The sequence below is a fragment of the Neovison vison genome, chromosome 7, assembly GCF_020171115.1.
Source record: "Neovison vison isolate M4711 chromosome 7, ASM_NN_V1, whole genome shotgun sequence".
NCBI lineage: Eukaryota > Metazoa > Chordata > Mammalia > Carnivora > Mustelidae > Neogale > Neogale vison.
Window position 1 is genome coordinate 51,537,908 of NC_058097.1, and position 16,747 is coordinate 51,554,654.

Consider the following 16,747-nt stretch of genomic DNA (forward strand, 5'->3'; position numbering starts at 1 on the left):
GTATACCCAACGCAGCCGAGTAGGGACTTGGACCCTGAGCTTAGTTAAGGCAGGGGTATTTATGGGTTCCTATTACTAAAGCAGGGTGGGGATTCCTGTTACTAAAGCAGGGTGAGGGTTTCTGGAACTAAAGTAAAGTAGGGGAAAGTTCAGCCCTTGGTCACAGGGCCCTGAGATGGCTGCTAAAACTAAGATGGCTGTACTTAGGCTAAGGCTAAACCTGAGGTGGGCTAGCCTTAATTTTTCTCGGCCTCCACACCCAGTGGAGGAGGGATTCAGCCTTGAGAGGAGGGAGGAGAAGCAGAAGGGAAGTAAAGCCAGTCTGATTCCAGGCTTGTGCCCCCCACAAAAATGCCAATGTGGAGATCCTAACCCCCAGCCCCCCAGAATGTGACCTTATTTGGAGACAGGATCTTTAGGGAGACAATGACATTAAAATGAGGGCGTTAAGTGGGGACCAGAATCCTGGATGACTGGTGTCCTAAAAAGAGGAGGAAATTGGGGCACACAAATTTTTCCTCTAAGAGAGGGGAGACAATGGTCATCACAAGCCAGGAGAGGGCATGGGAACAGATCCTCCCTTACAGCCTCAGAAGGGACCAACACTCCCGACTATGATTCTGATTTCCAGCCCCCAGAGGCATCAGGCAATCAATGTCTGTGGTTTAAGCCCTCCATCAGTGGTACCTTGTTTTGGTGGCCCCTGGGATCCCACCCCCCCGCCCTGACCCTGTGCACTCCCTGTGTGCATGCCCTGGTGTGTTCCCTCCCACGGCGGACCAGGGCTGTTCTGGGTGATGTATAGGATATGACAGACGTGACCGTGTGTGACCGAGGGAGGCTCGGCCCTGAAGGCATGGCGGTTTCCACCTTGGTCTCTTGGATTTCTCGCTCGGGAGGCATCCAGCCGCTGTCGGAAGGCTTATGCTGCCCCATGTCACGAGGACCAGACCATCCAGCTAAACAGAACCTTTCTCCCAGCTCCCCTCCCTTTCCTTCCAGACCCTTCTGGTGCTTTCTCCAGGATCCCCCCTACCCTCAGCCCCAGACCATGCTGACTCCATCAGGACTTCAGGAAGTAAACTGGGGTCAAAATGACTTTGGGGAGATACAACATTACTGATACATGGAAACAAAGGTGCTGGACCTCAGAAGCATGCCAGGAAATGGGCATAAGGAAGACATTTGGAAAGCGTGTAAGACTGGAAAGGGATGGGTCAGAAATGTTCTCGAAACCAGAGTGTTTGCTCATGCTCAGTGACAATTTTCCATGAGCGTAAATGACTGTATGCTAAGATTTTGGAGGGGCGTGCGCTTAGGTGACTCAGCTGGTGTAAGGTCATAGTCCTTCGGTTCAGGTCATAGTCCCGGGGTTCTGGGATTGAGTCCTGTGTTGGGGGGTGGGGGGTCCCTGCTCAGCGGGGAGCCTGCTTCTCCCCAACCGCCTCCCGTGCCACTCTCCCTCCTTGTGCTCTCTCATTCTGACAAATAAATAAAATCTTTAAAAACAAAGAATTTTTTTTTTTAATATCCAAAAAGGAGTATTACACCAAGAAAAATACCAGTATATCCATAAAGCCAAATGCACTGAACACAGGAAAGCCCGTATCGTGATCCCCTGGTCCAACTCTCATCCACACAGGGGTTTCTCAGAGGGACTCTGTGCCCTGGGGGCCTAGGCAGTGCCAAGGGGTGAGGCCATCTGTCTGCAGCTGGCTGCTGACATGGCCGGACTTCCGTCTTTTGGGACCCCTGGGTTCCACCAGTCACTCCTAGGACCTTACACTCTGGGCGTCTTTGCTGCCTTGGGCAGAGTGGTGTGGAGTCCTTCCTGAGTCCCACCTGCACCCCCATTTCCAGGGACCTCACCTCCCCACCAAGGGCACCTCCCCGAGATTCATCCTCTCAAATCGTGGGTTCCTCCCTTCCACATTAAGGCCCCTATGAAACCCCAAACCTGACACTTGGCTGGCTCTCCTTGACTGGAGGGGAGGAAAGGCTTCACTGAACCCTCCCAGGAGGCAGGGGCATTGGACTTAACTCCCAAAGCCACGGACAAGGAGAGGGCAAAAAATGGGTTTCCATGTTAAACCCTCCGGAAAGTTCGGGGTGCACCACCCACACGCCTGTGTGTGGCGGGCACTTCCGGGGCCTTCCCACGACACTAAATGAACTTGTGGCAGGAGCCTCAGAGGGAAGTTCTGGATTAGGTCCGCTCAGCAGGGGGCACGCTAAGGCCCAGAGAGGTTAAGTTACTAGTTCCAGGTCGCCCAGCTGGGAGGCCTCAGGGCCTGGAGTTCTCTTTGGCCCCGCCCAGGTCAGCAGCAATGCCCACCCACTCGGGCAGGAAGGCTGCTTGGGGCTTGAAGATCCAGCGGAAGCGGGAGCTGGGCAGGGTGAAATTGGCCAGGAAGACGGTGTCTCCGCCCACTAGGTAAGCAGCCCAGATCCCGAACGTGCCCACGGTGATAACGCTGTGGTTACACTGAGTGAGCAGCGCGAAGTCCCTGGCGGGGGAGCCCTGAAGGCCATTGCCCGCGAACACCACATCCCCCCGGGAGGCGTCAATGTTCTGCCGACACCAGGCCATGTCGTCGCTGGTGACCACGAAGACTGGGGACCGGTGGCGGGCCCGGAACCAGGCCAGGGCCTGCTCCAGGTACCGCCGGTCGGCGACCACGCCCTTCCACACCTGCGGCATGACGTGCACGTAGTCCCCCCGGCGCACGTGGACTCCCACGAAGGTGCTTGGCTGTCTCCCATTCACCTGCAGGCCCCTTAGAAACTTCTGGGCGTCCTCCCGCACGTGGTCATGCAAGGTGAACTCCTGCAGGATCTCGTCTCGCAGGTGGTGGTAGAAGGTCCAGGAGCAGGGGTAGCCGGTGAGGCGCACGTACTCCCCGGGGATGTGGCGGTAGCGCTCCTCCATCCAGTCGTTCAGGTGGTAGTTCTGCCAGGGGATGCGGCCGGCGGTGCTGCCGTGCAGGACCGGGAGGCTGATCCGGAAGATGGGGGCCAGCGTGCTGTGCATCTCGGCCGGGATGAAGGCCGGCCTCCCGTTCATCTTGGCCAGGGCGTACAGGGTGGCGTACTCGCCCATCTGGTTCCCCAGGCGGCCTTTGGCCATGATGGTGAACATGCCCCCTGGGGGCAGGGGTCCAGGGAGCAGGACCAAGCGGCCTGAGGCCCAGGGGGCGGGCACCAGGGCCAGGCGGTGATGGCAGTGGAAGATGGTGGACACCACCAAGAGGATGAAGAGGAAGTAGATGGTGGAGACGGAAGGGCAGGTGGCCCGGAATCCCAGGATGACTGGGGTAGGGGAAGGGAGCAAAGGGGAAACGGGAAGTGGTCAGGAGCGACAGCTAGGGCCACCCGAGTCCTGTTCACCCCCAAATCATACATTCCTGTGCTCAACTCCTCCAAGCAAGTCCAGGGGCGTCCAGTATGTCCTGACCTGCTTTCTGCTCCTCCCTCTACCTGTGGTTTCCCCATGGCTGCAGCTCTGGAGTCTCGTGGGCCCGGGCAGAAGGAAGCACTGGGTGGCAGGACCCCCACTCTTCACGCTCTGCCTTCTGCCCCACCCCTCTCCAGGAGCCCCACTACTCCCTCTGGCCAGCCTCCTTAAATGGCAGGGTTCTGTGGGCCTTGCCTCAGCTCTCCTCTTCCTGCTCCAATATTCCAGGGCTCCTGACTTTAGTAATCTGACCCTTTGGGAAATCTGAACACTTATGAGCCCTCCTCAAATGTCCCTTGTTTAATGTGGGTCCCCAGCGAGGTCGGCTGGCTATTCCACAGGAGGGCTAAAGTAGGACATCACCTGCCCTTCCCTGGCGGGGTACCATAAATGACCTGCCCGCTGCTTTCGTTGCCAAAAACTTCTCTCTGGGCTGGTGACTGCTCTGTCCCAATCCTCAACATGCTGTCTGCTCAGCTCAGGTCCCGCTGGGGGCCAGCTTTCAAGGCTGTCCAGGTCCCAAAGCCAGGGCAGGTGAGCTGAGCAGGGACAGGAGCCTGGGCCACTGGAGAAGAAGCAGCGACTCAGGACCAATGTACCCACTGCCCAGGGCCGCCTCCATGGTGCGCAACCGGGCAGTTGTCCACGGCCTGCACTCACAAGGACCTACGCTTCACCCGGCTGGCTGTCAACTGAACAGGCGGCTTCTGATCTCGGGGTTGCAAGTTTGAGCCACATGCTGGGGGTAGAGTTTACTTTAAAAAAAAAAATGGGGGCCTGGGGGCGCCTGGGTGGCTCAGTGGGTTAAGCCTCTGCCTTCGGCTCAGGACATGATCCCAGGGTCCTGGGATCGAGTCCCACATCGGGCTCTCTGCTCAGCGGGGAGCCTGCTCCCCCCCCCCTCTGCTGCCTCTCTGCCTACTTGTGATCTCTGTCAAATAAATAAATAAAATCTTAAAAAAAAAATGGGGGCCTGCACTTGGTTTAATGCTCTGCTCTCATCAGGTAGAAATTATCAGTACATCCAAATAAGGAATCCCTTGTTTTCACTCCCTGCTAGGCTCTGCAAATCCGGCTGTCACCTTCTGTCCTTGAGTCTCAAGAGCGCCCTCTCCTGGCTTCTTGTCAGAAAAGTCCCAGAAAACCAGTGCATCTGGGCTGTGGCCCCAGACCCCCAGCAGTGATTCCTTACCGCCACCTTCCTGAAGACTGGTGGCCAACCCCCATCTGAACTGAACTCGTGTGGGGACAAAATGAGGCCTGAAGCGACCTGCGGCTCCTTGTGGACTAGACTTAATGTGATGCCTGTGTGTTCTGCTGCACAAACCGTTAACGTTCAATTATGGGATGCTGCCCAGACCCCGCACCCCGCCGTGGGGCCGATGGTGAGTTTCTGAACCCCGTCTGGTCCAAAAGTTTCAGGTATGAGTCTGCGGGCCTGTCTTCACTCATCTAGACCTCGTGGTCTCCCCTGGGGAAGGCGCATTGTTAGGGTCATTTGACAGATGAGAACGCTGAGGCACAGAGAGGTTAAGAAACCTGCCGGAAGTCACACAGCTAGGAAAGAGGGAGCAATGGATCTGAACCTCAGAAATCTGTGCTCTCCATTGCTGTCCTCGATTTTTCAAGTCTTCCGGAGGGAGAGCTCTCAGATGCACGCTCTCCGTCCAGTTATACGCAGAGTATGACCTGCCCTGCCTCCTGGAAACTCTTATTTCTGGGCCACCGAGGTAGGGATGAAAGACCTCTGAAAGCCCAGAGCTGTGGGTCCCGTCTGGCTGAGCCACCACGGAGCTGTGCCCCAGGGAGATCCTGCTTCCTCCTCTCTGGGGCGCTGTGAGGGGGAAGGTGCCCAATCCTGGAGGAGCTCCTCCCTTCCCCCCGCCCCCTGCAAAAAAGTTTCTTTCCCAATTTGGAGAATTCTTTCCGCTCAGTTCCTGCCCCTGCTGCTGCTACTGCCCTTCCACCCCCCACAGCGCCCCCCAAGGTACCTTTGGGGTAATTGCATCAAGCAGCTCAGGCTGCAGAAAAAAAACGAGAGTGAGAAAGAAGCCACCCTTCAGGTCACATTAGCTTAAGAAACTTCTTGTCCCCAGGAGGGGAGGAAAATAAAGGGAGACCCAAACCTTCTGGACTTTTCTCTGGCCATTAAGTCTGCTCGGGTCGCTCCTATCTTGACGATGCCTGGGTGGCTTCCCCTCCCCACTTTCAGGCCTCAGCCCAAAAGTCCCCTCCAGAACCCTGCCCTGCCCGCACTTTCCTGCCCGCTTTTGCTCCGAAGTGCCTGTCACCTTCTGCCATTCTCTAGAACAGAATTACTTACTGCTTTTCCATAGCGATCTCTCTTCTAGATTGTAAGCCTGACAAGGACGGGGAGGGGGGTTTGTGGACGGTGCGGGCACATAGGAGGGAGGGAGCCTTGCTCCTCCCTTGCTCCCTGGGCTCACAGTGCCTGTCTCCGCCTGTGCCCAGGCACCCGTATGCCCACTCTTGCAGCCAACCGCTCCCCACAGCCTAATTTCAAAACTGATGCCTCTGTCCCAGCACCCGCCCAGGCTTGTCCCTCCACGGTGGTGCAAGGGGGTCCCCAGGAACCAGAATCACAGACTGTCCCGGCTGTGCCGGACCCCAGAACAGGCTCCTGACAGAAGAAGGGAGGGTCCCAAATCCCTCTCAGGGTTGGGTCCATGCTGCACCACAATAAACCAGTAAACATACCAGTAAACATAATGCAAAGCCACGGCAGCACATATCTGGGTCTAAGCTCCTGAGGCCTTCTCTCAGAGGGAAGGAGTGGAAAGCGTTATTTTTCTAGTCAAAACCAGTGGGTCTGTAATGGTTGACACATTTGCATGAAAATCTCATGACTGAAGTGCTAAGGCCATGGGGAGTCCGCCTTTGAGCTCTGTCCCTGTCCCCCTCAGGGTCCCTGCTCTCTTCCTCCAACACCAGAGGAGGGAGGCCCAAGGAGTCTCACCTCCTCACTTCCTTCCCCAATGTCTTAGAAAGTGGCCCAGTTCTTTGGGTTTTCCTATGGCCGCCCAGATCTTGCCAAAAGGAAAGCGACTCACCTTAAAGCTCAGTTTACCCACAGCAGACAGAGGGTCCAGAGGGGAGGAGGGGCTGGCTGGGGGTCCCACCGCCTGGCAGATCAGCCCCTACCCCTCCCGATGGGAGGGACTGAACCACCCACCATGTGGTGAGCTGAGCCCAGCCAACAGCCTCCAGTAGCTGGGAGCCGTGGGGAGTAGGTGGGACAGAGGTCTGAGTGTGAGGGCGGTGGGGACCCTGGACCCAGGAAGCCCATGGAGCCACTGTCCCATCCTACCTGTCTTGAGCCTCCTGGGCCAGCGTGCTCTGGGCTGCCTGGTTTCAGGCCCCCCTGGGGTGACATCCCTCACGTCCCACACAGTCCTGGGTGGCGTGGCTGGATGGGGTCCCTGCGGGGAGAGTGTGGCTGCGGTTGGCAAAGGGACTGGGGCGGGGGTGGGGGGGAGTGGTGGTGGTGTTGGATTCTGCGGGCTCTGCTCAGAGCTCCCGCCCAGAACCCCCACTAGCCTGGGGCCTGACAACAGCCACTCGGCACTCACTCCTGAGAGCCCACACCGCAACCGCCAAGCTCCTGCAGGAGGGAAGAACACCACGTGAGAAGCTAACTACAGGGGACACTCTCTTCTTGGGTGCAGGTTTGGCCAATGTCAGGTACAAAGGGCAGGGTGCGTGCAAAAAAGCCAGGGAAAAGGACCCTGGGTCCCAGATGGACCCCTTCACTGCCCAGGCATGGGGGCTTAATGATGGGTCTGGTGGTAGCACAGCTAGACTGTGCTCCTTAAAGGGGGGGTGGGAGTGGGCTTTGGCTCCCAGAGGGGTAGGGGCTGGGGGCTGGACATCTGGGTCCCCAGATGGGCAAGGGCTGGCTCCCGGATCCCCCGGGAATGCCGGAGGGACTTGCGGCCTGGCTGTCCGAGGTGCTAAGGGCCAGAAAATGGTACCCCGTGAACCACCCAGGCAAGAAAGGAGAGGTAGGAGATGGGGGCTTGATCCTTAACGAGGCTGGCGCTAAGGGACAGGGCGAATGCCAGGGCCGCATGGGCGCAAAATGGCGCCAGGCTCATAGGGAGGGGCGGCGGAGGGTGAGGCCCATTATCTGGGGCCCAGGGGTGGGGGCGGTGGCGGTCTCTGGCAACCACAGTGGGGATACTGGGGGCTGTGAAATCAGGCCCAGGGCGTTTGTGACCCCAGCCGCACCCCCAGATGCCTCAGAGACTCCCGGGAGCAAGCCAGGGGCACGGACACTGGGGCCCAGAAATGCTCCAAAGTCCCAAACCTGAGGCAGTTCGTCATTAGGGTCTGCTGGTCCGAGAAGGGGAAAACTGGGGGGTGGGGGGGGATTGCTTTCCACACCAAGCCCTCCCTAGCCCCTGCCATCCCAGGGTCTGGACTTCAGGCACCCCTCAGACACTCTGCCACCTGGCCCTGCCTCTCTTTCCGCCCCCACCCCCGCCAGCACCTGCCACCTCCACGTCTGTTAGAACTTCTAATCTGGGGACCTTAGGGTGGGTAGAGAATGTGGGGGCTCCACTCTCCTCACCCTGTGGCCTAGGATGATAGGCAGGAGTGGGGAGGGCTGAGATGATCAGAAAGTCCTCTGAAATCCAAGGATAGGGTCCTCCCACTCTGAATTCTAAGGAGGACTCAGACATCTGCTTTCCTAACCCCCCTTCTTCAGCTCCTGAATGACCCAGTCTTCTAGTCCCCTGCGTGACCCTCTCTGGTTCCTTAGCACACAGTTCTCTGGCCTTTGCAACTGGGTGGGAAAGGGTTAAGGCCGGGTGGAGGCTAGGGGTGGGTGGCAGTGAGGAGGAGGCGGCTGGGTTGTTTGGCGATAATCCCCCTCCGTGCCCTGGGTGTGGAGAACAAGGTTAGGGCCCCACATGGGAAAGGGCCTCTGCTCTGATCCTCCTGGGCCAGGGGCCTGGCCTCCAGCTTCTGATGCCCCGCCGAGCCCCTCCCCCTTTTCCCCACCTCCCTACCGGCCAAGCTAGGGAGGCCCTCCATTCTCCTCCAGCTCCTTGGGCGTGTCTCCGAGCCCCCAGGTCTGCCTGTCTGTCCTGGCCCCGGCCTCTCTGAGACTCCGTACCCCCCATTCTCTGTGGATCTGGGTGTCCAGCCGCAACCCATCTGGACCTTCCGGCCTCCCCTTATATCCGGTCCTCTATCCTCACGCTTCCTTCTCTGCACCTGGCCCTTCCCTTAGACTTGGATCCCCTCCTCTCCATCTGTCTTTGCTGTCTGTGCCTCTGTCCCTTTCTCTATTTCTTCGTTTCTAAGCTTCATCAGTATCCAAGTCCCCCTCCCCGCCTTGTGGTCTCTCTAGGTTTCCCCATCTGTCCCCACCCCTGCCGTCTCCCCAGGGCCCCCACCCCTCGACACTGACGATAGCTCTGGGGTGTTAAGCTACGGATTAGTTCAGGCAAAATTCTCAATTTTGCTTGCGTTCTTTTCCCTTTGGGTTATGTAAACAGTAATTCTCCCCAGATGGAACTATTTTCCTCGCTTAGCAGCAGCCGGGGAGGGGGCTCAGGCAGGGCAGGGGGTGGAATGCAGGGGGTTCCTCAGAGAGCCTGGGGCGGGGGAGCGGGGTGGAGACTGACCCATGAGGGCAGCCTGAGGCCCTCAGCTTGGTCCCTCTTCTCCTCTCCAGGTACGTGCCCTGCTAGGACCATGTCCGTGACCTTTGCACTCTTGCTCCTCCTGGGCCAGGCAGCCACCGCAGACCCATGTTACCATCCTGGTGGCCGTCCGCGCTTCTGCCTCCCACCAGTGACCCGGCTGGCTGGCATGGCGACCTCCTGTCCCCAGGCCTGTGCCCTCTCCCTGGGGACGGACCTCAGCCCCCGGGCCACCTGCAATGGCAGTCTAACCCTGGCTCTGGGTGGCCCCTTCCTCCTGACGTCTGTCAGCCTGCGCTTCTGCACCCCAGGATCCCCGGCCCTGGTCTTGTCTGCTGCCTGGGCTGCAGGAGGTCCCTGGAGATCGCTGTGGCGCAGACCCGCCTGGCCCGGGGCCTTGGGAGGTCCCGAGAAGGTGACCTTCCGAGCCTCGCCAGGCCCTAAATCCAGCGTCCTGGTCAGTCACCTCCGCGTGGAGTTCGGGGGCCGGGCAGGGCTGGTGGCGGCTGGAGTTCGGGGGCGCTGCCAATGCCATGGCCACGCAGCCCGCTGCGCCGCCCGCGCCCGGCCCCCCCGCTGTCGCTGCCGCCACCACACCGCTGGCCCCTGGTGCGAGAGCTGCCGCCCGTCCCATCGAGACTGGCCCTGGCGGCCTGCCACGCCCTGGCACCCCCACCCTTGCCTGCGTGAGTCCTGGGGCCCCCCTTCCTGCCCTCACCCACTCTCACCCCGCCCCCACCCTCCAGGGGCTGGTCCCTGGTCCCTACAGGCAGGGTAGTGTGCTGTCTCCCTCCAGAAAGCTCCTGGCTCTTCGCTTCACCCCTGCTGATCCTGAGCCCGCCCCCTCCTCCCCTGCCCTACAGCCTCCCACCTGTGCTCCCCCTGCCTGTCCTGGTCCTTGCTGCCCCAACTTCCAGCTGCCCCATAAGAGGCTCCAGCCTCTTGCCCACTTGCCATTTCGAAGCTGCTGCTGCTATGAAAAGCATTTCCTGAGAGAGCGCAGGTACAGGACAGTTGGACCTTTCCTGACTCCTCAGACCCACCACAGCAGTTAAGTCCATACTGAGGCACCACCTGCTGTGTACCAGGCGGGGTTTCTCATCACGTCCATTTTACAGACCAGGAGACAGAGTTTAGGTGGGGAGAAGTCCCTCGCACAAGGACACACAGCTAGGAAGTGGCAGGTCCAAACCCGAGCTCAGAGCTGAGGGGTCTTGGCTTGTCCCTGCGAAGCTCCCGTCAGGGGCAACCTTGCTAGGTGCTCTAGAGCGACAGACAGGCCCATGGGCTTGGCAGCAAGCCAGCCAGCCTGGGCTCAAATCCCAGCTCCTCTGCTTCCAGGCTGTGCGACCACAGGCAAGTGACTTAACCTCTCTGGGCCTACACTTCCTTCTCAACTGTAACGTAGGGACAGTGACAGCATTTCTTTCATAGGCTGTAGTGCAAATCCAATGGGTCGATATATATAAAGTCCTTAGAATAAAGCTGGGTATGGCACCTGGTACCGAAGAAGAGCTCGCTGCGTACCTGCCAATGTTACCGGTCCCCAGATGAAGGAGGGGGGCCCCCAGAGGGGAGGCATCTCTTGCCCTCAGGCTCTGTGCCAGCAAGGGGCAGTGCTGGGTCTAGACTCAGGGAGACAGAACTTCCTCCATAGCGAGCAATCCCCTAGGATTGGTAGACCAGAGCTCCTGAGGCCTGCTCCATGCTCCACTCCCTCTCCCCTCCACAGTGTTTCCAGACCCCGAGCTTCTGGAGCCTGGCCCTTCCCAATTGCTCCAGCAACCCCTCCTCAGAAACAGCCCTCCTTCTTGCACTGCCAGCCTGCGGGCCTGGCTAGAGGGTCTGAGTAAGTTATGAGGCCTTGGGAAGTACATCTACTCTACCGACAGACAGACAGACACACACACACACCCTTCCTCTCTCCACCCTCCAATTCTTTGCCCATCCCTGCTCTCTTTCTTCCTGCCATGTTGTGTGGAGTAACTTACAGCCCGCCCCACAGTCCTTGGCTCCCCACTCTGTCCTCCTCCCCATCAGGGTCTTGCTGGACCCTCTGCTCCCATTCACCCCTGGCCCACTCCCACCAGCCAGATCTGAGACCCCTGAGGGGTGTGGGTTTTGGGGGGGGGCGAGGGGAGACTTACATTGCCTGGGGGTAGGATTTGGTTCATCCTGGGCCCGGAAAGGGCCTGGGAGCTGGAGAGGCCATCCCTCTGAGGATCACCATGTTGCCCCAGGCTGAGCATATCCCCGGCTGCTGCACCTGGGTAAGAAGCCAACAGTGTTGTGACAAAGCAGAGTCTGGGCGGACAGGGTGGGACTAAGTCCTGTGGCCGAGCTGCCAGCTTTATGGGGCCCAGTGCTCTGAACCCCTTCCAGCCATGTGAGTCTTCCGGATGGAAGTGAGTTGAAGTCTTCACCCTCACGTCAGAAAGAACCCAAAGCCTGATTCTTCCCACTGATAACCCAAAGAGTACTGGGGCCCACGGCAACCCTGGGAGAGAGGGGCTAAAATCCCCACTGCATGGGAAGAAACCAAGGTTTAGGGAGGCGAGTCATTTCTTTCCTGCAGCTGTCCCCCTATGTTATGGGCACTTGCCAGTCCAGGCCTCCCAAACCCCACAGGGGTTAAAAACTCCTTACACCTCTCCCAAGAGCAGTCCATGAACCCCTTCCTGTGGCCCCTGACTCAAAAATGCTGGTTAGAAATACAGATCCCCGGGCACAGCTGAAGGCCTGGGGTGTGCCCTGGAAGATGTGTGGTTTCTTCTTAACATTTCCTGGTAACTCTAAGAAGTAGGAAGTTTTGAGAGCCAAGGCCTCACTGATCAGCGCTCCCCAGAACACACACACACACACACACACACACACAAAATCCTCATGCCACGGGGGGCCACACTGGAGCATGGTTGCCAAGAGCTCTGGGTTCTGAGCCTGCCTCTGACCGCCCCCAGCCGTGTTACTTTGGGCAGATGACTTTGCCTCTCTGTGCCTCTGCTTTTGCATCAGTAAGTTGGGATTGATGACAGGACGGGCCTCACAGAGCTGCTCTGAGAATGAAACATGCTGAGCACGGATGCGCATGCTCTGTGTCACAGGCCCTGGGGCAAGCCCTTTATATCCTTTTGGTTTCCTTTAAACCTTGCAGAGGGGATGCTGTAACTGGTGTCTTACAGGGAAGGAGGCCGAGCTGTAGAAAGAAGTCACTTGCCCAAGGAGCACAGTGGGGAGCAGACATGCAGGGGGGCTGACCCCACAGCCCGAGCCCCAGGGAGCGGAGTGGCCGCTCCTCCCTAAGCTCCCAGTTTCACACAGACTTTGGGTCCTCGGGCTCACCCACTCCAGTCCAGTGTGCCCCCCTTAAAGATGAGAATGAGGCGGGTCTGGGTCCCAGACAACCTCCTCATTGCAGGGATGCGTTATTTCCTCTCCTGAGGGCGGCGGGGGGGGGGGGAAGCTGGGGACCGGGACAGAAGGCGACAGAAGGCGGGAGCCTGAGGCACATGTCACGACCTGTCTCTAGCCTGCTCCTGCAACCAGCATGCCCGACGCTGCAGGTTCAACTCGGAGCTCTTCCGGCTGTCCGGTGGCCGGAGTGGGGGCGTTTGTGAGAGGTGCCGCCACCACACAGCGGGGCGGCACTGCCACTACTGCCGGCAGGGGTTCTGGAGGGACCCCAGCCAGCCTATCACCAGCCGCAAGGCCTGCAGGGGTGAGTGTGGCCTGGAGCCCAGCCTAGAGGGAAAGGAGGTGGTGGTGCCAGACTCCTGGGCTGGGGGACTAGGAAGGAGCGTCTGGGGCCCTGACAGCCTGGGTCCTAAGTTCTTCTTCTCATGCAGCCTGCCAGTGTCACCCGATCGGGGCCACGGGAGGCATCTGTAACCAGACCAGTGGGCAGTGCCCCTGCAAGTTAGGGGTCACCGGCCTCACATGCAACCTCTGTGGTCCCGGCTACCAGCAGAGCCGCTCTCCCCGGATGCCCTGCCAGCGTGAGTCACGAGGGGCAGGGTTGCAAGTCCTAAGTGGGACAGCAAGGGGACATCCTGGATCTCCAATGGGCAAGGATGCTGATGGCCAGGTCCTTGGTAGATGGAAGCTAGAGGCTGGAGGTCAGACTCTGGACCCTTGGGGGAGATGGGGACTCAAATTCCAGTCTCCTTAGTCTTGGGAAGGAGGAGGCTAGGAGCCTGGACTCCTGGATCTGAGGGAGGAGGGGGTGGGGGATCTGAAGGAAGAAGGGACTAGGGACCAACTGCAGGTCCTAGGAGGAGGAGGGCAAACGGAGCGCGCACTCCTGGGCTTTAAGGGAATAGACATGGGATCTGGATGCCTGGATACCTGTTGGGGTGGGGACGCATGGAAGGGGGCATTAAGGGTAAATTTCTCCTTTGGTTTCTCACAGGAATTCCAGAGGCAACCACCCCCCTGGCTACTACCCCTAGTGCTTACAGCTCTGGTAAGACCAGCTGGTGTGGAGAACCCTGAGAGCAAGGGTGATCAGGGATGGGCTGCTTGGGCCCCCAGATGGGGATAAAAGGGTGGCCCAATGAGCCCAATCCTAAGGGGTGGGGCACCCCAGTTGTCCATCAAGATGGAGTGTGGGGATGGGCAGGCATGGGGCGCTGCGGTCCATGCCTTGGGAGCCCACTGCAGATGGCCTGACCCTCCCCAGACCCCCAATGTCAAAACTACTGCAATGTCTCGGACACCAGGGTACACATGAGCCTCCGGAGGTACTGTCAGCAAGACTACGGTGAGTGCTGGGGAGAAAAATGGCCAGCGGCTACTCAGGTGTTCTGTTGAATGCCTCTTCTCCACCTTCAGCTTTCTCATCTTAAACGGGAAGGAGGTCTCTAAAGGACTCTTCCTGATGTCAGACCTAATGGGGCAGAAGACAAAGGGGGGCAGGGGCAGCGGAGTGGGGGTGTTCCTTATCTTCCTAAGTCTCCTCCTTCCCCATGTTCTTGGCCCCCTTCAGCTGGACATCTTTGAGGGAGAAAGGGGACCTTCTGGGGATGAAAGGAGAAGGGGGTGCCCACTGAATGGAGGGTCCTGCCTATCTTAGACACTTTGCATCGCCTGTCAGGGTCCCAGATTCTGAACCGTAGGCCCACTCCCACAGAGGCTCACCCCCAAAGTTCCCTAACCCATGACCTCAGGGCCTATGACCTGGGGTAACTCAGATCTCTTAGATACTCAGGAGTTCAGCCCAGCCCTTGAATCCAGACCAACCTGTGACTTCCCTCAATGGTGTAAGACCCCAATGGTGTGACTTCCCTCAATGGTGTAAGACCCTTGAATCCAGACCAACCTGTGACTTCCCTCAATGGTGTAAGACCCCTCTCCTCCCTGAGGATCATCATCTGGCCAGTGGTGTTCTAGGACTTGGACAATAGAAACTTCTTGTTCTGCCTCCCACAGGGATCTTCCGCCCCACAGACTTAGCTTGTGAGCCAGAGTCCTGCCCACAACACATCTCACCTTAGCCCTTCAGAGATCACGTTTCTGAATCACCACCAGTCTGACATCAACCCTCAGGTTCTAGGTTCTGAACTCCTTCTGGCCCCCAAATTCATCCCAGAGCCTCTCCCAAGCCTTTTTCCAAGGGCTCTGCTTCTGACGTCTTTTGACTTTGCCACATTTGAGACCCCCGAAATGCCTCTTCTGCCTTGTTCCACCCACACCCACTGTGGGCCCCCCAGTCATCCCTCCCCGCACCTCAGATCATTCGGGCATCTGCTGCTCCCAGAATGAACCCCAACCAAAGCATCCCACATGGCATGTCCCATGTTCCCAGGCTCCTCCGTTTGGCCTCACCTCCACAGGAGGAGCCCTCCATCGCCCCACTCTTCCTATCACAATTCTGGCACCCCACCTCACACTCCATAGAGCCCTGCCCTCCTTGCCTTGACCATGTCTCCTCCAGCAGGGTCCACCATTCAGGACACAGGGCCATACCCCCAGAGCTCTCACCCTCCAATGTTCAAGGTCTCTCACCTCCCTGAAGGCTTCCTGGGAACCCACCCCCAGGGTCCTGTCCTCGCTCCCCACCGGGTCAGACCCCTTGCGACCCCAGAGCACTCCTCTCCAGCCTGGGCCTGATGGCAACCCTCCCCGCAGTTCTCCGCGCGCAGGTGCTGGCGTCGGATGCCGCAGGCCCGGCGTGGCAGCGGCTGGCCGTGCGCGTGCTGGCCGTGTACAAGCAGCGGGCGCGGCCTGTGTCCCGCGGCAGCCAGGACGCCTGGGTGCCCCGCGCTGATCTGGTCTGCGGCTGCTTGCGGCTATGGCCCAACACCGACTACCTGCTGCTGGGCAGCGCAGCCGGCGGCCCTGACCCCGCGCGCCTGGTCCTCGACCGCCACGGCCTCGCGCTGCCCTGGAGGCCACGCTGGGCCCGGCCACTGCGGCGGCTGCAGCTGGAGGAGCGCGCCGGGGGCTGCCGCGGCCTGCGGCCCCCCACCCCAAGCCCAGGCCCCGAACCCTGAACCTCAGAGCCAGACCTGGGTGCCTCCACAGCCCACTGAGGAACTTGGAAGCGACCGTGAGCCAAGCCTTCCACTTCGACGGCACGTCCCTTGGCGAGCCAATCAGAAGCTGTGGAGTCCCTGACGTCACTGGCACGCGCCCGCTAAAGTGCGTGAGGTGGGGGCGGGGCCAGGACCCGCTCCCCTGCCCCCCCCCCCCAAAGGCGGCAAAACGCCAGCAAGACTTTTGAGATATCTGGCCAGGACGTTTGGCCTGTGACCTGTGCGGCCACTCCCCTAAATAAAGTCTTAAATCTTGGGGGCAATTTTGGCTACAGCACCTGATATGTGCTGGGACAGTGGGAAGGGGGGCAAATGAAGGAAACTAAGCAGCTGAAGGATGGCTGTGCTCCCCGACGCAATGCCTGATCCAAGCAAGGGGTTGGTACGCCGTCTCTGCGTGCAGGTCAGATAGATCTGTGTTGCTTGATGATCGGCCTGAAGCCAGTTGGAGGGAGGGTGGATAGAAAAGGCGGGAAATGCGCTGAAAGAAAGGACAGTGGTTCCAGACTTCCAGAAAGTTCCACACTTCAGCACTTTGTGTTCCTGATGGGTCCTAGGGCAGTCTCCAAGAAAGGAATAAAGGGAGTTGGGGTGAATATCCAAAGAGGGTTCTTACTGCGGTTCATCTGGTCTTGAGGTACAGCCTAAATCCTTTCCTGAGAAAAGAGCCCATTGGGAGCCACAAAATGGCATGGCATTACTTGGTGCTGAGCGGAATTCTACTCCCACCCCACAGCTGGGTACCTCCAGGCCTGAGCGGTGGAGCTAAAACAACAACAACAACAACAAAACCCAAGAAGCAGTAAATACTATGGCAGTGAAGGTTGTCATGGCCTAGGACCTTCCTTGCCATCCTGACCTCTATCCACTGTAGCCACAATGGAAAACACCATTTCAAATTTGAGTGTTCTTTGCAGGAGAGTCACTGAAGGAGTACTCTGAGGGATCCTCAAAGGAAGAAATATGACTTAGGGTTCTTTTGAACCTAGAGAACCACCATGTTCATTCCCTGAGAGGAAAGTGGGCCTCTCAGCCAATGGAGAGTCAGGATGGGTTATGATGTCATAGGGTACTAGGTAGAAGGAAAAGTC

General features: G+C 58.7%; 2 protein-coding genes across 2 annotated transcripts; one reads left to right on the forward strand and one right to left on the reverse strand.

Annotated features, from left to right (window-relative positions):
• Window positions 1-1,559: 1,559 nt before the first annotated feature.
• Window positions 1,560-6,820, reverse strand: LOC122911865 (galactoside alpha-(1,2)-fucosyltransferase 2-like). The gene is made up of 2 exons (XM_044256968.1): window positions 6,783-6,820; window positions 1,560-3,309 (listed from the first exon to the last, which is right to left on the reverse strand). Exon 2 carries the CDS (start codon window positions 3,137-3,139, stop codon window positions 2,285-2,287), a length of 855 nt encoding a protein of 284 aa, XP_044112903.1. The 5' UTR covers window positions 3,140-3,309; window positions 6,783-6,820; the 3' UTR covers window positions 1,560-2,284.
• Window positions 6,821-9,178: 2,358 nt separating this feature from the next.
• Window positions 9,179-15,614, forward strand: NTN5 (netrin 5). Its single transcript, XM_044260111.1, has 6 exons — window positions 9,179-9,812; window positions 12,653-12,841; window positions 12,969-13,118; window positions 13,532-13,585; window positions 13,802-13,882; window positions 15,250-15,614. Exons 1-6 carry the CDS (start codon window positions 9,179-9,181, stop codon window positions 15,612-15,614), a joined length of 1,473 nt encoding a protein of 490 aa, XP_044116046.1.
• Window positions 15,615-16,747: the final 1,133 nt, after the last annotated feature.

Coding starts and splice junctions, on each gene's coding strand:
- NTN5 (XM_044260111.1), top strand. CDS start 9,179: ATGTCCGTGACCTTTGCACTCTTGCTCCTCCTGGGCCAGGCAGCCACC. Junction 9,813..12,652: donor GCACCCCCACCCTTGCCTGC/GTGAGTCCTGGG, acceptor ACCTGTCTCTAG/CCTGCTCCTGCAACCAGCAT. Junction 13,586..13,801: donor CCCTAGTGCTTACAGCTCTG/GTAAGACCAGCT, acceptor GACCCTCCCCAG/ACCCCCAATGTCAAAACTAC.
- LOC122911865 (XM_044256968.1), bottom strand. CDS start 3,139: ATGTTCACCATCATGGCCAAAGGCCGCCTGGGGAACCAGATGGGCGAG.